Consider the following 24,839-nt stretch of genomic DNA (forward strand, 5'->3'; position numbering starts at 1 on the left):
GAAAGCATGGAAAATTGCTAACAAATATTGTATCGGTAACAAAGTAAAGGAAGTTTCATTTAAAATGTTACATAGAATTTATCCTGTGAAACATGTTTTGGAAAGATTCAAACTGAATATTGAATATAACTATGATTTCTGTGGAATGGAGGAGGAGACCATTTTGCATTAGTTTTTTGCCTATATTTATAGTAGAGTGTTTTGGATTGACATACAGAATTTTGTTACAAAAAAAATAGGACTGGTTGTACTATTTAATGGTTTTGATACAATGATTTATTTCAGAAATGTTGACATAGATAAAGATGTAGTATATTTAATTCAACTGCTAATAATACTAGGTACATTTCATATTCAAAACCTAAATTTTTTCACTTTATAAATGAGTTTAAACAATATGGCACCACTTTAACTAAAATGAAAAACAAAAAGGCAATTAAAACTTGTTGTATTATTAATGAATATAAGTTGTTTGTTTAGGATTCCTGGCAATGTAAATAGTTTGTTTGTATGCTTCTTTGCATGTGACTATTCCTCTTTTGTTTGTTGATATTTGTTAATAAAAAATAAAAAATTTAATTTACATTTAAAAAAATAGTGGTTAGAGCGTTGGGCCAGTAACCGGAAAGGTTGTTAGAACGAATCCCCGAGCTGGAAAAAAAAAAAGAATGTAGTTCTGCCCCTGAACAAGGCAGTTAACCTACTGTTCCCCGGTAGGCTGTCATGCCTAGTTAAAGGTCAAATAAATATCCCAAACATCCGCACTGAGCTAAAGGCTAGAGCTGCCGCTTTCATGGGAGCAGGACACTAATCTGGATGCCTATAAGAAATCGCTCTATGCCCCCTGAACCATCGAACAGTATATAAAGTATAATATTAAGATTCAAAATTGAATGAATTTCATCTCTCCTTTTTTTAGGCCATAACCATGTGTGTGAGGTATACTTTTGTTTCAAAGTAGATTTGTTTAAGACTACCAAGAAACACTGTGTGACCCTGATTTAGCCCACTGCAGTAAAAGGTTAAACAAGTTAACATTCACAAGGCTGCAGGGCTAGACGGATTACCAGGACGCATACTTCACTGACATTTTCAACCTCTGTCTGACCCAGTTTGTATTAAATCAAATCAAAATGTCTTTGTCACATACATGTGTTTAGCAAATGTTATTGCGGGTGTAGCGAAACGCTTGTGTTTCTAGCTCCAACAGTGCAGTAATATCTAACAAGTAATATCTAACAATACACAGAATCTAAAGTAAAGGAATGGAATTAAGAATATATAAATATTTGGATGAGCAATGTCAGAGCGGCACAGACTAAGATACAGTAGAATAGGATAGAATACAGTATATACATATGAGATGAGTAATGTAAAATATGTAAACATTATAAAAGTGACTAGTGTTCCATTATTAAAGTGGCCAGTGATTTCTAGTCTATGTATATAGGCAGCAGCCTCTAATGTGCTAGTGATGGTTGTTTAACAGTCTGATGGGCTTGAGATAGAAGCTGTTTTTCAGTCTCTTGGTCCCAGCTTTGATGCTGTACTAACCTTGCCTTCTGGATGTTAGCGGGGTGAACAGGCAGTGGCTCGGGTGGTTGTTGTCCTTGATTATCCTTTTGACCTTCCTGTGACATCGGGTGCTGTAGGTGTCCTGGAGGGCAGGTAGCTTCCCCCCGGTGATGCGTTGGGCAGACTGCACAACCCTCTGGAGAGCCCTGCGGTTGCGGGCGGTGCAGTTGCCGTACCAGGCGGTGATACAGCCCGACAGGATGCTCTCAATTGTGCATCTGTAAAAGTTTGTGAGGGTTTTACGTACACGTTTCAAGCAAGCCACCATAGACCCTGTGCCTAAGAACACCAGGCCCATAGCACTCACATCTGTAGCCCTGAAATGCATACCACCATCCAGGAAACCCTGGACTCACTCCAATTCTCATACCGCCCCAACAGATCCACAGATGACGAAATCTCTATTGCACTCCACACTGCCCTTTCCCACTTGGACAAAAGGAATACCTACGTGAGAATGCTGTTTATTGACTACAGCTCAGCGTTCAACACCATAGTTCCCTCCAAGCTCATCACTAAGCTAAGGACCCTGGGACTGAACACTGCCTCTGCAACTGGATGCTGGACTTCCTGACGGGTCGCCCCCAGGATGTGAGGGTAGGCAACAATACATCCGCCACACTGATCCTCAACACGAGGGTCTGGGGTGCGTGCTCAGTCGCCTCCTGTACTCCCTGTTCACCCATGACTGTGTGGCCGCGCACGACTCCAACACCATCATTAAGATTGCCGACGACGCGACAGTGGTAGGCCTGATCACCGATGACGGTGAGACAGCCGATAGGGAGGAGGTCAGAGACCTGGCAGTGTGGTTCCAGGATAACAACCTCTCCCTCAATGTGGGCAAGCCAAAGGAGCTTATCGTGGACTACGTGAAATGAAGGGCCGAACACGCCACCATTCACATCGACAGGGCTGTAGTGGAGCGGGTCGAGAGTTTCAAGTTCCTTGGTGTCCACATCACTAAGGACCTATCATGGTCCAAACACACCAACACAGTTGTGAAGAGGGCACGACAATGCCTCTTCCCCCTCAGGAGGCTGAAAAGATTTGGCATGGGCCCTCAGATCCTTAAAGAGGATCTGAGGGCATCTTGACTGGCTGCATTCCCGCTTGTTATAGCAACTGCTCGGCATCTGACCGCAAGGCGCGACAGAGGGAACGTATGGCCCAGTACCTCACTGGGGCCGAACTCCCTGCCATCCAGGACCTCTATACCAGGCGGTGTCAGAGGAAGGCCCTAAAAATAGTTAAAGACTCCAACCACCTAAGTCATAGACTGTTCTCTCTGCTACCACACGGCAAGCGGTACCGATGCACCAAGTCTGGAACCAAAAGGCTCCTTAACAGCTTCTACCCCCAAGCCATACGACTGCTGAACAGCTAATCAAATGGCTACCCGGACTATTTACATTGACCCCCTTTATTATTTATTTATCTTAATTGTTTTGCACTGGCTCTACGCACACTCACTAGACTCTACCCACATGATCACATACTCACACATAGACACACGTTCACACTTCACATATGCTGCTGCTACTGTTTATTATATATTCTGATTGCCTAGTCACTTTTACCCTTACCTACAGGTACATACTGTATTACCTCAATTACCTCAACTACCTCGTACCCCGGCACATTGACTCCATTCTGGTACTCATTGTATACAGCCTCAATATTGTTTTTATTGTTTTACTATTTCCTTTTTTATTTTGCAAAAATGTGTCTTACTTTTTAACTCTGCACTGTTGGGAATGGACTCGTAAGTAAGCATTTCACTGTAAAGTCTACACCTGTTGTATTCGGTGCATGTGACCAATACAATTGTATTTAAGTTGAGCTGACCATTTTTTTCAATGGTTTCCTTTGGTCTAGCCAACATCTTTGTGAGCGTTGGCTTCACTGGTGTCAGAGGTGGGATGGTGACTTTGATCCCACTTCTGTGAAAATAGACAATAAAGAATGTATTCTATTCTTCTATATTTATGAGGCGCTGTCCCTGTATAGGCTGCTTTTGTCGAACGTCCTCGGGCAGATCTGGAACGCGCCCAATAGGTAATTCAAGTAGGCTACAAGCGCGCTCGCTTTTGTGCGCTCCTGAAGGTACAGTAGTCACATGGTCCAAACGGGAACAAACTCCATTACAACTCTTGACGGTGCATACACAGTGATCAAGCTCTGAGCGCAACATGATCATCGACAGAATTATCGAGAACGGCCTGAATCTTGTCCATCCAGGGAATGTTGTGACGAGCCCCGTGTATTTGGGCTCTTTTTACCAGGATACCTCAGCTGCACCGGAGATCAACAACTCTCTCTGTGCGCCAAACGAGTTGGATGGCTGGGGAAATGTTATGACTCCGCCAACTGCAGACAGTGGCACAAACGGTAAAATAAAACCCTTACTTTTAGAAATCAATATACATATTTGTAATTGTTGATAACTTTCCTCTAAGCAGGCGATTGTGTTAATGATAGGCAGTCTACTTTATATTACCCGATAATAATTATTGAAGTTAATGGTTACTTCCTTATTAGCCTACTCCTGGAAAACCGAAAAGAGCGTTGCGTTAGTGACACGGAGGATTACTGATCATTGGCAGTGGTGGGGAAATTACCCAATTGTCATACTTGAGTAAAAGTAAAGATACCTTCATAGAAAATGACTCAAGTAAAAGTCAGTCACCCAGTAAAATCCTACTTGAGTAAAAGTTTTAAAGTATTTGGTTTTAAATAGACTGTTTTTTAAATTTACGGATAGCCAGGGGCACGCTCACACACTTAGATATAATTTACAAACGAAGCATGTGTTTAGTGAGTCCGCCAGATCAGAGGCGGTAGGGATGACCAGGAATGTTCTCTTGAAGTGTTTGAATTAGACCATTTCAAAATGTAACAAGTACTTTTTGGTGTCAGGGAAAATGTATGAAGTAAAAAGTACATAATTTTGTCTAGGAATGTAGTAAAGTAAAAGTTACCCCAAAAAACTACTTAAGTAGTAGTTTTAAGTATTTTTACTTAAGCACTTCACACCACTGATCATCTGTAGACCCACATATTTAGACCTATAATAGCACTGTACAATGGAAGAGCAAGGTAGATACATTATGCTATTTGATTGGCAGAGGCAAACAAACAGTTACTGTCATTTGGTGAATGTTGTAGATAACAGTGTGGATTTGGATTGAGCTCCGCTAGCTGTGGAAATGGGGGAAGTGTAAGGTCGCGTTCCAGGTCGTCTTTCCCATTTTAGAATGTTTCTTTATACAATGCAGTATGAAGGTGTGATTCTGAGCTGTTTAGAATACCTGAGATTCTGATGTTGATAAAGCCTGAGTTGTTTAGAATACCTGAGATTCTGATGTTGATAAAGCCTGAGTTGTTTAGAATACCTGAGATTCTGATGTTGATAAAGCCTGAGTTGTTTAGAATGCCTGGGATTCTGATGTTGATAAAGCCTGAGTTGTTTAGAATGCCTGGGATTCTGATGTTGATAAAGCCTGAGTTGTTTAGAATACCTGAGATTCTGATGTTGATAAAGCCTGAGTTGTTTAGAATGCCTGGGATTCTGATGTTGATAAAGCCTGAGTTGTTTAGAATGCCTGGGATTCTGATGTTGATAAAGCCTGAGTTGTTTAGAATACCTGAGATTCTGATGTTGATAAAGCCTGAGTTGTTTAGAATACCTGAGATTCTGATGTTGATAAAGCCTGAGTTGTTTAGAATACCTGGGATTCTGATGTTGATAAAGCCTGAGTTGTTTAGAATACCTGGGATTCTGATGTTGATAAAGCCTGAGTTGTTTAGAATACCTGAGATTCTGATGTTGATAAAGCCTGAGTTGTTTAGAATACCTGAGATTCTGATGTTGATAAAGCCTGAGTTGTTTAGAATACCTGAGATTCTGATGTTGATAAAGCCTGAGTTGTTTAGAATACCTGAGATTCTGATGTTGATAAAGCCTGAGTTGTTTAGAATACCTGAGATTCTGATGTTGATAAAGCCTGAGTTGTTTAGAATACCTGAGATTCTGATGTTGATAAAGCCTGAGTTGTTCTGAGACAGTTCTCCAGACATAATGAGATCTAATCATCTGTGCAGATCAACTTCAATGGCTATATGGACATGCCTCTTTTTGTAGCTTCCACGCCCTATTGAATAAAATGGACTATTTGAGCTCCTGTGCTTGAACTTGGCAGGCAGAGTTCCCAGGAACTGTATTCATGTATCCTACCACTATAGATATATCATACATCAAGGGCTTTTTGCAAATGAACATTTTATGGATTACTGAGTGGTCCTTTTAACAGCCACTTTTGCCTCAATACCAAACTAATTAAAAGTAGTGTTTATTTCAAACTTGTCTTGGACTCAAAGATTCTCATGGGTCATATTTATACCTGTTGCAGAGTGTTCCATGAGTGAGGTGGGGTCTTTTGGCCGTTTCCAAGGAGTGCGGGTGAAGAATACAGTGAAAGAACTCATCATGCTGAAGAAGCGCCTTAGCAACCAAAATGTACAGGTAAATTAAATAGTTATTGTTCTGCTAATTTGTGTAAATATTATGGTTAGCTTGCATATATTTAGCTTACATCTGTCCATATTTTCATGATCTCTGTTTTTCTTCATGTCCAGCAACACTCTGAGAGAGAATACACAGGTAATATTAACGTTTTATCGACACACATTATCCAGAAATACTGTAGATACAGTACATTATAATACCATTTGTTGACGTCCCTTCTTCAAGGGCATAAGAGGACTGCGGACTTCAGCGTGATAACCGATTCACCTGCTAAAAGACTTGCTACTGCAAAGGCAATCCTGGTAATTGTATGCTTTTGGTTATAACGTTATTTTAATTGAGTCCCCTTTAACTTTTCCCATGATTCTTTGTATTCAGGCTAGGGTTGGTTTCATAGACCCAGGTTAAATCAATCCAGAGATATTCCTCTGGTTTAGCTAATGAAGAACTAGTGAAAACCACAAACTCTCATGCAGGTCACGTTGTTATAGCTACAAACTATATTGTGTGATATGACCGACCACTTCAATCCGTAGCCCAATTCCATTTCTCCTTTTCTGTGTAGTCTGATGTCTCTTCACTTGCTCAGTTCCCCTCCGGGTAAACCCCAGTGAGACCCCTCCGGGTAAACCCCAGTGAGACCCCTCCGGGTAAACCCCAGTGAGACCCCTCCGGGTAAACCCCAGTGAGACCCCTCCGGGTAAACCCCAGTGAGACCCCTCCGGGTAAACCCCAGTGAGACCCCTCCGGGTAAACCCCAGTGAGACCCCTCCGGGTAAACCCCAGTGAGACCCCTCCGGGTAAACCCCAGTGAGACTCAGTTACCGCCTCCACCCTGAGGGCTATTCCAGAACTCAAAATTAGGAATACACTTTGGCAATGTTATCGTGCATATAGATTATTAGGTTTTGCATGTGTGGCTCATATAGACTGTGCTGTTTTGGAGTGAACTGAGGAAGTGGAAGGAACCCAACTACAAATATCTTTCTTCCTTATGGTTTACCTTTCATGACAGGAAATGTACTTAAAGCAGCAATCCCAATCAGCAGTTGAAATGATAACAAAGCGTTCTAAAACGCTCAGGGATTGCGCAGGAGAAATGTAACCACTCTCAAATTTATAGACTGAGCTATGGATGTAAGGACTGACCATCCATGATATCAAAATGGTAGTTTAACCAGGCTGTATCACATCCGGCTGTAATCGGGAGTCCCGTAGGGCTGCGCACAATTGGCCCAGCATCGTCCGAGTTTGGCCGGTGTAGGCCGTCATTGTAAATAAGAATTTGTTCTTAACTGACTTGCCTAGTTAAATAAAGGTTAAATATAAAACATTTAAAAAAAGAATCAATGGGTACATACAATTAATTTCTAAGTCCAAAAACGGATGTATCAACTGCAGATTACCCCTTTTAAGTATTTATCATCCACTTCTCTTTCAGACTCTGAGCCCTCCAGAGGGAAACACACTGGACATTGACTTCATGGAACTGGGATATGAGTCTATGAACTCAGAGACCTCCCCACAGGAGACCCTCCCTGACCCCTTCAGCCTCATTGACTATCAGTCCCTCTACCCTCAAACCCACATGCCACATGCAATGGGAAACTCCTCTGTCCCCCAGCCTTTCATCGCCCCGCTGAGCCCAAAGGGCGTTTGGCCATTGACTCAGTTTGCTGAAGGGGAGCCGATGTCCTTCTTTCAATGGCAGATACGACAGGAAGAGGAGAAGTTGGCAGGGTTCACCCCCGAGATGCTCACAAGCCAGGATAATGATGGAGACACGTCAGTTTGTGTAGTATTGATCAACACGTTGTATACATTTGCCTTTTGTAGATCTAAGCAACTATACATACTCAACTCAGTTATTTTTCTAACCCAGTGGCCTCCAACTCTGGTCCTGGGGAGGTACGGGTGTGCAGGGTTTTGTTCCAGCCTAGCACAGTGTTTGAACACAAACTTGCCACACCCTGTAGCTCTCCAGGAACAAGGATGTTAGTGACCACTGTTCTAATCCATCATGTGACCTATGCTTGGCAGACATTTACACTCTTAGAAAAAAAGCTGCTATCTAGAACCTAAAAGGGTTCTTCGGCTGTCCCCATAGGAGAACCCTTTAATAAACCCCTTTTTGGTTCCATATAGAACACTTTTGGTTCCAAGTAGAACCATTTTGGGTTCCATGTAGAACCCTTTCCACAGAAGGTTCGACATGGAACCTTAAAGGGTTCTACCTGTAACCAAAAAGGGTTCTATATGGAACCAAAAGGAGTTTTCCTATGGGGAGACCCGAAGAACCCTTTTGGAACCCTTTTATGTTAGTGTAGATTGTTTTATCTCTGTGTTGCCAGATTCTTGCACATAGCTGTGGCACAGGGCAGAAGGGCTCTAGCTTATGTGCTGGCCAGCAAGATGGCTACCGTCGGCATGCTGGATATGAAGGAGCACAATGGCCAGGTAAAGACTTACATCCTCACGCCCAATTCTAAATGGACCCCTAGCCCCAGAGACTTCTGCCACACACACACTAGTGCCTAGGAGCTAGTGGCTATGGGTTGATTTGGAATTGGTTACAAGGGCGCAGTTATCCCAGTTGTAATCATATCATCTGAAAAGGAGCATTTTCAACATTTGATCTTTTTTGTCTTTTTGTTTTGTACCCAGAGTGCCCTTCAGTTGAGTGTTGCAGCCAATCAGCATCTGATATTGCAGGACCTGTTGGCCCAGGGGGCTCAGATCAACACCGCTGACTGCTGGGGCCGCTCCCCTCTGCATGTGTGTGCAGAGAAGGGCCACGCTCTCACTCTCCAGGTCTTTGACTTTCCCACTGTGGCACATAATAAGAGTGTGATGTGATATGAATAGGGGCTCTGGATTTGATCTGACCATGTCATGTTCTAGCCTTATAACTTGTATTTCACAACTTCTGTTTGAGGCATCACTGCAGCCAGTCAACCTTAGCAGTTAGATAACCCAGTGCTCCTCAGTGGCGCAGCAGTCTAAGGCACTGCATCTCAGTGCTAGAGGTGTCACTACAGACCCTGGTTTGATCCCGGGCTCTATCACAACCGGCTGTGATCGGGAGTCCCATAGGGCAGCGTACAATTGGCCCAGCATCGTCCGGGTTAGGGGAGGTTTTTTCCGGGGTAGTCCGTCATTATAAAATAAGAATTTGTTCTTTAACTGACTTTCCTAGTTAAATAAATACAAATAAAATATATTTAAGTCAGGGAAGTGTCATGCACATAGACCAGTGTAGGCAATACAGTGACTAAGGTCTGGTTTCAGTGATGGACTCTTTTGGTATAGAGGAACTGCCTACGTCACTACTTCATCAGCTTGAATAAAATACTAAATAGTAGCTAGCAATATGGAGATCAGAGGTTATTTTTAATGAGTGCTTTTCACAAGTGGCTAGTTTGCATCAACTACCTGACCTAAAACAACTGCAAGGGTTGTGCCTGGTTTAGATTCACGTTGTTCTGGCATGTCTGCCTCTGGATTTGGGAGGCGAATCCCCAGATATATTTTTCCCTTATCAACGTAGGCAGTGACTTAGTTCCTCTACGCCAAAAGAGTCCATAATTGAAACCACATCCTAGTCACTGTGTTGCCTAGGGTTGGGTTTTCACAACTAAAGTGAACATACCTCATCATACAGAGACTATGGAATGAAAGGTCTGAAAACATGATGATTGTTGAACACAATCTCTGTTTCTCTTATTATTATTATTATTATTATAATACATATGGCAACTTTAATCAATGTCTTGGCACTAGAGGAAGGTAATAGTGTTTGGAAAAGAAGTCAGGGAAAACACTGAGCCGTAGGGATGTGAGTTCTCTCTTTTAATAACACTGGTTGCCAATCACAGCAGACAAAGTTAACGTTTTTACCAGGAGCCTTGTGTTGGTTAATGTATGAATAGTCCTCCATTCTCCACTATGGGATAAGAGAGTTATTTCCTCACTCTGAAGAAATAGGGCACTAAAAAGGCTAGGTTTATGATCGCCCTGAACAATGATCCATTTATGACTTCACCAGATGACCTGAACATAATCTGATAAAGTATATCATCTGGACTGTGCAACCTTGGTTTTCAGGGTATTTTACCCCCGCTGTGTCAAGAAGTAAAAGCACAGGTTGGTTGTCAATGGTCGATTGTTTTAGGCTTCCAGGATATGGAAATAAGGCAGGATGATTTGCACCCCTGCACGCTCATGACCAAATGCAAAAAAAGTGTAGGGAACTTTGCACAATCAGAAGAGATCTGTCAGCAACTTTCTGATGCCATTTTGATAATTTATGCAAATTTGGCTCATGACTCAATGAATGGATTTCTAGGTTTCACTGAAACTTTACCATCTTGATTATCTGTGATAAACTGTGACCTTTTCAGTGATATCTTTATCTTTCAATTGGAATTTTGTCTCACTGTGTTTGATGTTCCTCCTGACTTGGAATGTTAGAATGTTTTCTTGTGTCCCATAGCAACAGTTGTTCTGTATCGGGTTAGATCTCAGGCAGTGACTTCCTCATCAGCTCATAACAGATATAACAACCAGCCGATCACAGAGCATTTCCTCAAAACAACACTGGGACAAAATCCCCCTTTCTTTGAAAAACTGGTTTAACAGATGTGCTTCTGATAAGAGGTCACGGCAAATGCATTCCTAGCCAATCAAACATTAACTGTCAACAGAACATGGCACGCTAAACCTCCCAATCATTAACGCCTATTAATCTGTTACTCAACTGGTCCTGGATGACTCTCACAACAGTTCCTGTGGTTGGATACTAATGCGTTAAGGAAGAACAGGCGCTGCTGATGAATGGCTGGCATCTACTATCTCTTTCAGATCTCTAGAACTAAACATTGACACTGTCGTCGTTAGCGATGACATGTTTTACCCTGACTAGCTAGTTCCACAGTTGTACCTTAACACAAGTGTGTGTGTGTCTTAAATTGAAATCAAAAGTTCTTCCTGTTATACCCATCTGCCCTTTATCCCCCTGTTTAACATTTTCCTTCACGCTCTCTCTTCCCGTAGACCATCCAAAGAGCTCTGAAGGGTAAAGGGCAGGAGCTTAATGTGGAACAAGTCAACTATGACGGTGAGTCAGAGTTGCTCATAATCTGCTATATAATAAAACAGGTGAGGCAACCGGTGTCTCGACACAAGGCTCAGTCACACTACGACAGTCAACATTATTTAACCGTCATAACGGCAAAATAAATACTACCTCCCCAATGCCTCAACCTGATTTTCTCTCCAGGCCTAACTCCTCTTCAGACAGCGGTCCGGTCTCACAATGCGGTTGTCCAGGAGTTGGGCCGTATGGCGGCGGTGACCCCCCAGTCCCCTGGGGTGGTGGAGTTGATGCAGAGAAGGAAGCTACTGGGGCAGTGTGTCAACACACTGCTGCTCATGGGAGCCTCCTGTGCAACTAAGGTGAGTTTGAGTAGCCTGATCCCAAATCTGTCTGATGCCTTGTCAACTCCAACCTTGCCAACTCCTATGGTCATTGGAGTAGGCAAGGCATCATAAACAGATCTGGAACCAGGCTAGAGGTTGAGAATCTTTCATTTTATAATTTTTGCGTATCATTCTTTGGCAGCATAGCCCATTCAATACAGTCTGACCTTACCTGTGTCTTTTTCTAACAGGATCATAAAAGTGGCTGCACCTCCCTGCACATGGCTTCTCAGGAGGCCAATGTGGAGCTTTTACGCATCTTCCTCGACCAGCCAGACTCTCTGTCTATTGTCAATGTCAAGGTGAGATACTGCTGCAGTACCTAATGTCAAGGTGAGATACTGCTGCAGTACCTAATGTCAAGGTGAGATACTGCTGCAGTACCTAATGTCAAGGTGAGATACTGCTGCAGTACCTAATGTCAAGGTGAGATACTGCTGCAGTACCTAATGTCAAGGTGAGATACTGCTGCAGTACCTAATGTCAAGGTGAGATACTGCTGCAGTACCTAATGTCAAGGTGAGATACTGCTGCAGTACCTAATGTCAAGGTGAGATACTGCTGCAGTACCTAATGTCAAGGCGAGATACTGCTGCAGTACCTAATGTCAAGGCGAGATACTGCTGCAGTACCTAATGCCAAGGCGAGATACTGCTACAGTACCTAATGCCAAGGCGAGATACTGCTGCAGTACCTAATGCCAAGGCGAGATACTGCTGCAGTACCTAATGCCAAGGCGAGATACTGCTGCAGTACCTAATGCCAAGGCGAGATACTGCTGCAGTACCTAATGTCAAGGCGAGATACTGCTGCAGTACCTAATGTCAAGGTGAGATACTGCTGCAGTACCTAATGTCAAGGTGAGATACTGCTGCAGTACCTAATGTCAAGGTGAGATACTGCTGCAGTACCTAATGTCAAGGTGAGATACTGCTGCAGTACCTAATGTCAAGGTGAGATACTGCTGCAGTACCTAATGTCAAGGTGAGATACTGCTGCAGTACCTAATGTCAAGGTGAGATCTCGCCTCTCTGGAAAACAAACATACATGATAACCAATCAGCGTGCTGGCTCAAATTCTGAGCTGACAGACAGTGTTCCCATTGTTCATTGTTTTTGGTTATCAGGAGGTAAGTTACCTAAACCCTCTAACATGAGTTCTGTCTCTACCAGGCATTCAGTGGAAACACAGCGCTGCACTTTGCCAGTTCTGTGTATGGTCGCGTGACTCAGGTGGATGCTGTGAAGCTCCTGATGAGGAGAGGGGCCGACCCCAGCTCCAAGAACCTGGAGAATGAGCAGCCTGCCCAGCTGGTGGCTGAAGGGCCCGTCGGAGACCAGGTGAATAATGCCCCAAAATGGTTCTGTGGCTGTCCCCATAGGAGAACCCTTTTGGGTTCCATGTAGAACCTTCTGTAGAAAGGGCTCTACATGGAACCCAAAAGGGTTCTACCTGGAACCAAAAAGGGTTCTTCAAATGGTTCTCCTATGGGGACAGCCAAATAACCTTTTTTAGGTTCTAGATAGAAAAAAAGGTGCTAAGAGTGTAAGCACATCCAGGAACTTGCAGGTGCAGGGTACGAAAAGTACAGCATGGTTCTACATGATAAAAAAAGAAAATGATGCCATTGCCTGGAGAAAAACATCTAAGATCCCAGCACACGGCTGAACCCTCCCTCTGTGGGAGCATTTAATAGTGTTCTTATGTCTATCTTTCAGGTCAATATTCCCATGTCCTTGTTTTATTATCATGTAATCATTCTTTAACCAGGCAAGTCGATTGAGAACCTTTTATCAATGATTATTATTAAGGCCTGGTTAAGACAGAACATGAAGAATACACAAAAGTTCAAGTGTTAGACTGGCAGACATTCAAAACAAACACACACACACACACTTCAACAAGATAGGACTGTATTGCAATAATGTGCCTCTGGTTGTTTCTCTTAGGTGCGGCGTATCCTGAAGGGGAAAGGCTACCAGGCCCGGTCTGCTGCCCAGTAGGATGCAGGATGTGATCTCCTGTCCAGAAACACTGTCAGTCAGACAGTCCAGTCTATGTAGAAATTATTTGCCATCGTATGTATGGCAGATGTCAGTTGTTTCAATGAAACAGTGAATGTTGTTCGCTACAGTGTAGTGTATTTTGAGTAACCATGTGATCTTCTCCCTTAAAGGGGCAATCTGCAGTTGTTACATCAATTTTTGGACTTGTAAATGATTCATATGTACCCATTGCTTCTTGGAGAATATAACTTATAAATTCATCATGAGCTTAGTTCAACTGTCGTACCCCATCAGAACCCAAAATATATCATCTTGTTTTACTCCAGTGTTTGTAAACAAAGTACATGGAAACAAACACTATGAAAAGTAGCTTCAAAATATGGTTCAAACTATAATGTTGATATCATGGATGGTTACTCCTTAGCCGTGTCTATGAATTTGAGTGTTAACATTTCATTAGCCCCATCCCTCAGCTTTTTACTGAAACGGGCAGGGAATACGCTTTGTTCATGTTTCAACTGCTGATTGCCGCTTTAAGGAATGACGCCTGAAGGGGTTTTCACCACTAAACCACTTTGGGTTGAGTCACAGGTTGACTCACCTGTAATGCCGGTGTGAAACACCTTGAGCTGGAATGTGCATTGTAGCTAGGGCTCGACCACATAGTAACAGTGTAATTCAGCTAGGGGTTGACCACATAGTAACAGTGTAATGTAGCTAGGGGTTGACCACATAGTAACAGTGTAATGTAGCTAGGGGTTGACCACATAGTAACAGTGTAATGTAGCTAGGGGTTGACCACATAGTAACAGTGTAATGTAGCTAGGGCTCGACCACATAGTAACAGTGTAATGTAGCTAGGGCTCGACCACATAGTAACAGTGTAATGTAGCTAGGGGTTGACCACATAGTAACAGTGTAATGTAGCTAGGGCTCGACCACATAGTAACAGTGTAATGTAGCTAGGGGTCGACCACATAGTAACAGTGTAATGTAGCTAGGGGTCGACCACATAGTAACAGTGTAATGTAACTAGGGGTCGACCACATAGTAACAGTGTAATGTAGCTAGGGGTTGACCACATAGTAACAGTGTAATGTAGCTAGGGCTCGACCACATAGTAACAGTGTAATGTAGCTAGGGCTCGACCACATAGTAACAATGTAATGCAGCTAGGGGTTGACCACATAGTAACAGTGTAATGTAGCTAGGGGTTGACCACATAGTAACAGTGTAATGTAGCTAGGGGTTGCCCACATAGTAACAGTGTAATGTAGCTAGGGCTCGACCACATAGTAACAGTGTAATGTAGCTAGGGGTCGACCACATAGTAACAGTGTAATGTAGCTAGGGGTTGCCCACATAGTAACAGTGTAATGTAGCTAGGGGTTGCCCACATAGTAACAGTGTAATGTAGCTAGGGGTTGACCACATAGTAACAGTGTAATGCAGCTAGGGGTTGACCACATAGTAACAGTGTAATGCAGCTAGGGGTTGACCACATAGTAACAGTGTAATGTAGCTAGGGGTTGACCACATAGTAACAGTGTAATGCAGCTAGGGGTTGACCACATAGTAACAGTGTAATGCAGCTAGGGGTTGACCACATAGTAACAGTGTAATGCAGCTAGGGGTTGACCACATAGTAACAGTGTAATGCAGCTAGGGGTTGACCACATAGTAACAGTGTAATGTAGCTAGGGGTTGACCACATAGTAACAGTGTAATTCAGCTAGGGGTTGACCACATAGTAACAGTGTAATTCAGCTAGGGGTCGACCACATAGTAACAGTGTAATGTAGCTAGGGGTCGACCACATAGTAACAGTGTAATGTAGCTAGGGCTCGACCACATAGTAACAGTGTAATGTAGCTAGGGGTCGACCACATAGTAACAGTGTAATGTAGCTAGGGGTCGACCACATAGTAACAGTGTAATGTAGCTAGGGGTTGACCACATAGTAACAGTGTAATGTAGCTAGGGGTTGACCACATAGTAACAGTGTAATGTAGCTAGGGGTTGACCACATAGTAACAGTGTAATGCAGCTAGGGGTTGACCACATAGTAACAGTGTAATGCAGCTAGGGGTTGACCACATAGTAACAGTGTAATGTAGCTAGGGGTTGACCACATAGTAACAGTGTAATGCAGCTAGGGGTTGACCACATAGTAACAGTGTAATGCAGCTAGGGGTTGACCACATAGTAACAGTGTAATGCAGCTAGGGGTTGACCACATAGTAACAGTGTAATGTAGCTAGGGGTTGACCACATAGTAACAGTGTAATTCAGCTAGGGGTTGACCACATAGTAACAGTGTAATTCAGCTAGGGGTCGACCACATAGTAACAGTGTAATGTAGCTAGGGGTCGACCACATAGTAACAGTGTAATGTAGCTAGGGCTCGACCACATAGTAACAGTGTAATGTAGCTAGGGGTCGACCACATAGTAACAGTGTAATGTAGCTAGGGGTCGACCACATAGTAACAGTGTAATGTAGCTAGGGGTCGACCACATAGTAACAGTGTAATGTAGCTAGGGGTTGACCACATAGTAACAGTGTAATGTAGCTAGGGGTTGACCACATAGTAACAGTGTAATGTAGCTAGGGGTTGACCACATAGTAACAGTGTAATGTAGCTAGGGGTTGACCACATAGTAACAGTGTAATGCAGCTAGGGGTTGACCACATAGTAACAGTGTAATGTAGCTAGGGGTTGCCCACATAGTAACAGTGTAATGTAGCTAGGGGTTGCCCACATAGTAACAGTGTAATGTAGCTAGGGGTTGCCCACATAGTAACAGTGTAATGTAGCTAGGGCTCGACCACATAGTAACAGTGTAATGTAGCTAGGGGTTGACCACATAGTAACAGTGTAATGTAGCTAGGGGTTGACCACATAGTAACAGTGTAATGTAGCTAGGGGTTGACCACATACCAGTAACCTGAAGAGACGGGAGCTCAGTTTTTTTTGAATTTCTTGGAGGTTCTGGTACGGTGGCAGCATGGGGGTCTTGCCTTATTTTATTCATTTTAAATGTGTATTTTCATTTACTTTATAAATAAATGAAAATAAATCATGAGTTGGCTAGTGTCACAAATAACTAAGCCATATGATGGGTCATTGAGTATGCTAAATATCTATGGTGATGTCATTGTGTTCCTGCATATTTTGTTTTAGCACCCATCAATTATACTGTACCAGGGAGATATGTTAGTACAATATTCAGATTTGTAATTTGTTGAATTGATCTCTTTTGGAATGTACATGTAGGATTTATGTATTATCACCACATTTAACAAATACAATTGATTTACAGTGCATTTGATATTAACTACACTGTCTGAAACATTACTTTTAAGGGTATATTATAACCACCAGCAGTCATAGGTAAGGAAGAATGCCAACACACTGGTATAACTTGGGATAGGTTTTATCAATGCACAGAAGAAAATAAACTGAATTACAGACAGGATATAAATTGAAGAGGCATTATTCAGGCAGCAGTTACCCATCAGTCAACTATTTTATAACAAACGAGAGGCCACAACGTAGAAAAATCAGGAGACAAATGGCTTTAGGTCTATTTGATAACGACAGACTACAGTGATACCACATTCTTGATTAACACAAGATGAATCAAGAAAAGTCACATGATCTCGGTCAATCTAACTCAACCAGCAGGGAGACATTGCTTCCCCCTGCCATTCATAGGCAGAACGTTCTGTTGCTCTAGTCTCTGGAAGTCATTGAATTCCAATTCAGAATCTTGGTGATGGGAGCCCATTGTTATTTCAAGGGCAGAATTCTATTGAGATGTCCATCCATGGGCAAATGTTGATGCTGGCTACAATGCTGCTGCTAACAGCTCAGCCGAGTGTTTCTGTAGGTGCCTGTTGAGGTGTGTGCGGCGGGTGTAGCTCTTGTCACAGCGAGGGCAGGGGTACGGACGCACTCCAGAGTGAGTTAACAGGTGCTTCTTCAGATCAAACTTCCTCTTCAGGCTCTTCCCACACTCTGGACAAGAGAACGGCTTCTCACCTGAGGGACGGGACAGTATTTAGGACTATAAATCAAGATTACACAGAAGAGTTACTTCAGATGACACAGAACTACGAATAAATCGTTTGTTTTATTATTAATCGATCACAAATGTATAAATATACTGCATCACATATGAAAGTACAAACATGTTTAGCATTTCTTGGACAAATGACGACAGTATCATTCATATACACCATATAGTTGTTATATCAACGGCCCCCTTAAAGGGATACTTCGGGATGTTGTCCCTTTATCTACTTCCCCAGAGTCAGATGAACTCGTGGATATCATTGTTATGTCTCTGTGTCCAGTATGAAGGAAGTTATAGGTAGTTTCACGGGCCAATGCTAACTAGCATTAGCGCAATGACTGGAAGTCTATGGGTATTGTTGTGGAAATTCTTACACGGGGACTTAGCAATTGCAATAGCGCTAGTTAGCAACTTCCTCCAAACTGCTCGCAGAAACATAAAAATGGTATCCACAACTTCATCGGACTCTTGGGCCTCATTGCCAAAATCCGAACTATCCCTTTAACTACAAGCTCCTGGTTCTGACCTGAGTGTGTCTTCATGTGTTCTGTCAGGTGACAGGATATAGAGAATGTCTTTCCACAGTCAACACAGCTGTAAGGTCTCTCTCCTGTGTGACAGCGCATGTGTTTCTGCAAGTCCCCACCTGAGGGCCACGCCTTTCCGCACACCTCACACACGTACGGCCTCTCGCCCGTGTGCCGCCGCACGTGAACGTTCAACCCGGCGAGCGCCGTAAAGCGTTTCCCGCAGTAGGAGCAGTGGAAGGGCTTCTCGCCCGTGTGGATCCGGAGGTGTCCCTCCATGCCGTCTTTGGTCCGGAAGCGCTTGCCGCAGTGGGCGCAGAGAAAGGGCTTCTCCTCCGAGTGGGTTCTGAGGTGGGACTGGAGGGACCCCAGAGTAGTGAAGCTCTTCTCACACTGGTCACATTGATGAGGTCTGTCCACAAGATGGCTTCTCTGGTGGATCCTCATGAGGGTCAGGCCTGTAAACGTCTCCTCACAGTAACGGCACTTGTACCTCTGGCCCTCGCTCCCCTCTGGGACCGGATGGGTCTGCTGGTGTTTGATGAGTTTGGCCTGCGAGGTGAATATCTCGCCGCAGACAGGGCAGACGAGCTTGGGTACGCGGTGCATCTGCCGGTGTGCGTCGCGCTCCTTCGCCGAGCCGAACACACGCTCGCACTGGGTGCAGGCGAAGCCGCCGCCGGACGAGTGAGTCTGCTTGTGATTGGTCAGGCTGGAGAGGAGGCGGAAGCGTTTGCCGCACAGGCAGCACTGGTGCAGCGGCTGGGCCCAGTGGGTCTTGTGGTGTCGGGTCAGTTCCAGCTTGGTCCTAAAGCCCGCCCCACATTGAAAACAGGTGTTGGTCTTGTGGGTGAGGCGGTGGCGGTACTGCTCGCGGAGCGACGCAAACCGCTTCCCGCACTGTGCGCAGTCCAAGGTGGCGTTGACACACACAGAGCGCTTGTGGTCGTTCAGGCTCCAGGGCGTTGGGAAGTCAACACCACACTGGGCGCATTTGTAGCGGCCGCCTCGCGAGTGTGTGGTCAGGTGACGCAGCACCTGGGAACGGTAGATGAAACACTTCCCACACGTCGGGCACTTGTGGGCAACACGCCGGGGATTGTGGGATACGCTAGACGGGTGCGTCCCGGAAGACGAGGACTCCCCTGTGGGGCTGTCTGTGAGGAAACAGGAAGGGAAGGTGAGAGGTGATTGGTATTTTATTAGGATCCCCATTAGCTGCTGTGAAAGCTACTCTTCCTGGGGTCCACACAGAACACGAACATTAATAGACAAGTACTGCTCACAGACAGAACTACGTACATTTAAAAAAGGCACACGAGAGGATAAGCAGAGAGGATATTGGGAAATGGAGTTTGTAATGGAGGACAAAATAAGAATATCTTACGCGTACACCTGATAAGGAGCTGCAGCACAGGAGGCTGGTGGGGAGGACGGGCTTGTGATAATGACTGGAGTGGAATGGTATCAAATAAACCACACATGGTTTCCAGGTGTTTGATGCCATTCCATTTGCTCCGTTCCAGACATTATTATGAGCTGCCCTCCCCACCAGCCTCCTGTGAGCTGCAGGTGGTTAGGAGGGTATAAGACACTCACCTGTGTCACTCTCCACCCTAATACATTCTACAGGCTTATCAGACGACTCAGGGATGATGCTGAAGTGGGAAATAACATGTCATGTTAATCATTCATCATTTACCCAATACTCACACACTCGACACTTCAAATAATGTACCCTCAAAAACACACAAGATACAATCTGTCCATACTTACTGTCACGCTACTGCATTCCACACAAACACTCCCAAACACACGCTGACCACACTTTCCTCCTCACTGAGGTGTTAGACACACACACTCTCTAAACACCCACACATACTCTGTCCACACCAATCGTCACACTACCACTCACACACATTTACCACTCAAAACACCCATTCTGATACAATCTGTCCATACTTACTGTCACGCTACTGCATTCCTAACACACACACACACACATATACATACCTCCCCAGTGAGACCTGGGGCTTTTGGCTGCTCACAGGAACAGTGTTCCTCTCTGGCGAGGGCCTGCTCTGTCCTGGGGGAGAGCTGACTGCAGTCTGCCCCCTGCAGGCCACAGGCAGGGTGAGAGTGGGTGCAGACTGGGAGACGACAGCCAGAGAGTGCTGGCCCGGCTGGGGGATAATCATTACAGATTGGCTCTGAACAATGAAACCCAGAATCCCTAGGTTGGACGTTTCCGTTTCTCCTGCCACTCCATTGGCTGATTCCTGGTCTTGACCAATCAGCTCGGCTACTTTCGATTTCTCATCGTCCTCTCGTTTGATGCAGACCTTCTCCTGTTCTTCTCCTCTCTCTTCATCCATCCTTTCCTCAGGGATGGGTTCTGACTCACTGTCAGAGTCGGCAGAGGGATGGTACACCATCATATTTGGAAGACAAACAGGTAGAGAGCTGAGGAGGTTGGTCTGGGATGGGCTGGAGTCTGCACAAGACAAGCGAGAAGCACAGTTGTAAACAAATCAAATACATTTTTTTACCTTAAAACAACTGAGACTACAGACTATGACGGGGTTGGTGATTGCTGCAGTGTTGGTGACGTACCTCTATTTACCAGGTGTTCTCGGCAGCACGTTTGGCTCTGCAGCACAGACCTCAGCCTGTCACTGTGGGGGATAGACTGCAGACATTCATCCACACCACCGGGGACAGAGTCAAGCCAGGAGGCAGCCTGGGGAACACAGGGGGGGAGATGTGTGGTGGTCAAAGTGTGGTTGGTAAATGTGGTCAATGTGTAGCCTGTGTAGTCTCTTAGTAGTGAAGTTGGGGTTGACATGCGGTCGCCGGTCACTGCGTACCTGTTTAAAGTCTGGTACTGGCAGCAGCTCCTCCAGTCTGGAGAGGAACACACACACCAGAGACTCCAGCTCTGCATTAAAGTATTGACCAAACTGAGAGAGATAGTTGCGAGAGAAAGAGAGATAGTACAGAGAGAAAAGAGAGAGAGAAAAGAGAGAGAGAAAAGAGAGAGTAGAGAAAGAGAGATAAGAGAGAGAACAATTCTTCACTGAACTCAGAGTTTAGTACAGTGCTGTCACTTGCTCTGCTGCATGTTACTCAAGTGAAGAAAGAGATTTTCTTACAGCCCATCGATCTCCTGGACTCCTCTGGGTGTACGCCATGAGCCTGGCTTTGGCATCCTCAAAGGCCTTGTCACTGGACTGGAAAAACAACAGACACATACCTTAGTGTGTGTCACGGCCAAACGTCTCCCTCTCAGCACTCAGAAAAGGTGTGTCCCCATTTTGGCACTCGGTTCCCTCCCTTTACTCCACCCTATCACTCTATACATTCAGTAAAAGGCAGGCTGTAAGAATCCAGTTCCCATGAGCCCTCTCTCTCACCTTTGTCAGACAGATGGACTGGATCCTGTCCAGGTGAGTCTGGATGAGTTCTGGGGCGACATCCTCAACTATCCACTCCTGGGACATCTGCAAGACGGACCGATCAGGAAGTCCGTTTAAAATTACAACACTGTGCAACACTTTACAACAGAGGTGAACTTCTGATTTGCAGCACATGGAAAATACGGTGTAGGTTACTGCTGGAAGAAACGCACACACCTTTGCTCTGAGGCCCAGAAGCAGTAATGCTCTCTGCCTGTCAGTCAGTAGTTCTGGAACTGTCTCTGTGACCAAACACACAAAGTCCTCCAGCTTCCCATAATGCTCCAAACTCCGCCGCCCCACCACCTGCCACATGACCGCAGACATCAGACGCAGCGGTGGCACCAGGAGTCTCAGAGAGGAGAGAGGGAGGGGGCCATCTGTGGGGAAGGAAGGGGAGGTAAGTATAGACAGGCAGGCTACACAAAGCACACATTTGCCCTGTTTGAATACTTCTGGAGTGTCCACCCTGAGATTGGAATGTTAGGAGTTTGATCCCTGACCAAGTCACACCAAAGACTGTAAAAATGGGCCCAGATGCATCTCTGCTTGGCACTCAGCAATGGATTGGGGGTAAAGACCTGCGATAGACTAGTGTCCTGTCCAAAGGGAGTACACATCAAGCTGCCTCACGCATCAGAAAACAGGAAATAGACTCATGCAAGGCAACTTACTTACTTAATAATACAGCAGTGCTTATTTTAAAGAAGGATGGACGTTAGGTGAGATGCAAGTGTTCAAACAGTACACATTTCACCATATCCAAGAATCACACCACTGGTCATCACTGTGAATAGCTCTAGTCCAGGGCATTAGAGGGATGCGCTGACGCCCTGGACCAGAGCTACAATGTGAGCTGTGCTGGCCAACACAACTCCTTAATTGGGGAGGACGGGCTCGTGGTAATGGCTGGAGCGGAATCAATGGAATCGTATGAAATACATCAAACACATGGTTTTAATGTGTTTGATACCATTCCATTTGCTCCGTTCCAGCCATTATTATGAGCCGTCCTCCCCACCAGCCTCCACTGCTGGCCAAGTATGAGTAACTGCATACATTGATTGTCTGAAAGTGGGCGTTGCGAAATAAGAGGGAGGATCAACAAAAGTGGGTGTATGGAAATATAACAGCTAATTGGTTGCCACTCTATCATTTTGCGTGACTGCAAACTGCTTCCTTTTAGCGTTTTAGCTAATTACCTTGGCAGGTTAGGATAATTACCTTGGCAGGTTAGGATAATTAAGGTGGCAGGTTAGGATAATTAAGGTGGCAGGTTAGGATAATTAAGGTGGCAGGTTAGGATAATTAAGGTGGCAGGTTAGGATAAATACCTTGGCAGGTTAGGATAATTAACGTGGCAGAAAAGATGGCAGATGTGGATGCCGAGTTCGAATCAAGCAGCGCATCGAGCAAAGTTGGTTAAGACAAATGTTCTGAATGGAGAAAATAAAAAAGTCTGTCGGTCCTGTTGTTGTTTGATAAAGGGCAAACACTTACGCATGTGAAGCTTGGTTATGTAAGATATTCTGTCAGAGCTTTCGTTCCCAAACCACTGCTGTGTAAGAATTGTAAATTATTTGGCCATGTTTCAAGTGTGTGTTGGGAAGACCCGTCCTCCCAGGTTCCCCTTGAGCCTGTGTAGGGATCATACCTGTTTTATTTTTTTTACTGAGGGATCAGATCTGTTTGGACGGGGGGGTCCTGTTTACATACCGCACAGTAGGTGACCGGATGCACATTCAATTGTGCGATCGCCAAAATACCATAGAAGAAGAAGACTTCCTTCACAACAGCTCTGCGCTATTCCGCAAGAAATATGAACACAGAACAATGAGACAGATATTTCACCGGATGTATAAATTCGCTTGGTGTTTCCACTCACTACCAAACATGGAAGTGCGTGAAGACGTAACGAGATGGCTTTTGGCCGACATTCTGCAAATTTTCTTAATTTATGAAACATTTGATTGCAATACGGTTTTCTGTTCCCAAAACTAAAATATGTTATGAACAGAGTGGACTATGTTTTGTATACTTTACTAAAGTTAAAAAAAACCCACATTGTTTAGAAGGAGTGCAAAGGCGAAATGAGTTATTGCACACGCGCATTTCAAAGTAGGCGTTCCCTAACGGAAATATGCAGATGTTGGCTAGAACGCGCCAATAGGATTTCGCTAGCTCATGCTTGGCTCTGCCCACTATGACTAATTTGTTGCCATTAGAAACGACAGGCTGTGGTCTTGGTTATAAATACACACATACATACATACACATATATATATAAACTTATCCCCCTTTAATTAACTAGGCAAGTCAGTTAGGAACAAATTCTTATTTACAATGACAGCCTACCCCGGACGACGCTGGGCCAATTGTACGCCGCCCTATGGGACTCCCAATCACGGCCGGATGTGATACAGCCTGGATTCGAACCAGGACCATAGTGACGCCTCTAACATTGAGATGCAGTGCCTTAGACCGCTGCGCCACTCAGGACCCCAGGTATGAATGCAATGACTTCTGCAGAGGACATATCGCTGTAAATGCTGCATGGCCAATGCAGACGTCGGATTGACCATGCCGAGTTCAGCTAAAACGCTACAAGGAAGCAGCCACGCAAAACGGTCTTGAGTGGCAACCAATCTGCCCAATTAGCTGTTAGATTTACGCTTTTGTTGATCCTCCCGCTTATTTCGCAACGCCCACTTTCAGACACGCTCAATGTATGCAGTTACCCATGACTCCTAGCAGGCAAACTTGGTGCATAGGCCACAGCACCACCCCAGTGATGCTACCAAGCAAGTACGTATGAGTATATTTTACAGTTAATCCCACATTTCGCAGGAGATGCACTGAAATTGAGTGTGCAATTTTAGCTAGCTAACGTCAGCTAGCCTATAATATTTGATACCTAGACTAGAGAAAAGTACTCATGTCAGCGGAAGCTAACTTTAGCTAGATAACTAACGTTAGCTAGCTACGTTAAACTACACCCACAACGGCCTGCTTCCACCGACAGCTTGATTAGAAAGAGTAAGCTATATAGCTACCTAGCCACAATCTTTACATTAATGCATACCCATATTGTTTCCACGTGGAAATCGTATATGCCGTCTTTTAGTCGTATCTTACAAATGTTGATTGAAGAGGCAAGGCTAGCTGCTCGTTTCCTCGTAAACTTTTGATG

The 24,839-nt window shown here is 44.5% G+C and overlaps 2 protein-coding genes across 5 annotated transcripts; one reads left to right on the forward strand and one right to left on the reverse strand.

Moving 5' to 3' along the window:
* Positions 1–3,678: 3,678 nt before the first annotated feature.
* LOC106574873 (NF-kappa-B inhibitor zeta) lies at positions 3,679–16,674 on the forward strand. Of its 3 annotated transcripts, XM_045698044.2 has the most exons (12): positions 3,682–3,966; positions 5,988–6,100; positions 6,214–6,238; positions 6,329–6,405; positions 7,545–7,888; positions 8,455–8,560; positions 8,768–8,914; positions 11,156–11,219; positions 11,382–11,557; positions 11,773–11,883; positions 12,755–12,922; positions 13,532–16,674. In XM_045698044.2, exons 1-12 carry the CDS (start codon positions 3,768–3,770, stop codon positions 13,583–13,585), a joined length of 1,584 nt encoding a protein of 527 aa, XP_045554000.1. In that variant the 5' UTR covers positions 3,682–3,767; the 3' UTR covers positions 13,586–16,674. The 3 variants fall into 3 exon arrangements, with proteins under 3 accessions (XP_045553999.1, XP_045553998.1, XP_045554000.1); XM_045698043.2 differs by lacking the exon at positions 13,532–16,674 and having other exon boundaries at positions 3,679–3,966; positions 5,988–6,094; positions 12,755–13,509; XM_045698042.2 differs by lacking the exon at positions 13,532–16,674 and having other exon boundaries at positions 3,681–3,966; positions 12,755–13,508.
* A 335-nt stretch (positions 16,675–17,009) lies between these two features.
* LOC106574872 (uncharacterized) lies at positions 17,010–24,839 on the reverse strand. 2 transcript variants are annotated; one of them, XM_045698034.2, is made up of 10 exons: positions 24,732–24,839; positions 21,827–22,029; positions 21,608–21,694; positions 21,347–21,424; positions 21,062–21,154; positions 20,808–20,934; positions 20,208–20,688; positions 19,794–19,852; positions 18,194–19,351; positions 17,010–17,633 (listed from the first exon to the last, which is right to left on the reverse strand). In XM_045698034.2, the coding sequence occupies exons 1-10, from the start codon at positions 24,733–24,735 to the stop codon at positions 17,440–17,442; spliced, it is 2,484 nt and encodes an 827-aa protein (XP_045553990.1). In that variant the 5' UTR covers positions 24,736–24,839; the 3' UTR covers positions 17,010–17,439. The 2 variants fall into 2 exon arrangements, with proteins under 2 accessions (XP_045553990.1, XP_045553991.1); XM_045698035.2 differs by lacking the exon at positions 24,732–24,839 and adding an exon at positions 24,005–24,424.

This window comes from Salmo salar, chromosome 16, assembly GCF_965601325.2.
Source record: "Salmo salar chromosome 16, fSalSal1, whole genome shotgun sequence".
Taxonomy (NCBI): Eukaryota; Metazoa; Chordata; class Actinopteri; order Salmoniformes; family Salmonidae; genus Salmo; species Salmo salar.

What these genes read in the sequence shown, in the direction of transcription:
- LOC106574872 (XM_045698034.2), bottom strand. An exon ending in GTCCAGGAGATCGATGGGCT is followed by an intron (nt 21,155 to 21,346) that starts GTAAGAAAATCT and finishes TATCTCTCTCAG; the next exon opens with TTTGGTCAATACTTTAATGC. An exon ending in CAGTACCAGACTTTAAACAG is followed by an intron (nt 20,935 to 21,061) that starts GTACGCAGTGAC and finishes TGTGTTCCCCAG; the next exon opens with GCTGCCTCCTGGCTTGACTC.
- LOC106574873 (XM_045698042.2), top strand. Translation starts at nt 3,768, where the DNA reads ATGATCATCGACAGAATTATCGAGAACGGCCTGAATCTTGTCCATCCA. An exon ending in CTACTGCAAAGGCAATCCTG is followed by an intron (nt 6,406 to 7,544) that starts GTAATTGTATGC and finishes CTTCTCTTTCAG; the next exon opens with ACTCTGAGCCCTCCAGAGGG. An exon ending in TGAAGGAGCACAATGGCCAG is followed by an intron (nt 8,561 to 8,767) that starts GTAAAGACTTAC and finishes TTTTGTACCCAG; the next exon opens with AGTGCCCTTCAGTTGAGTGT.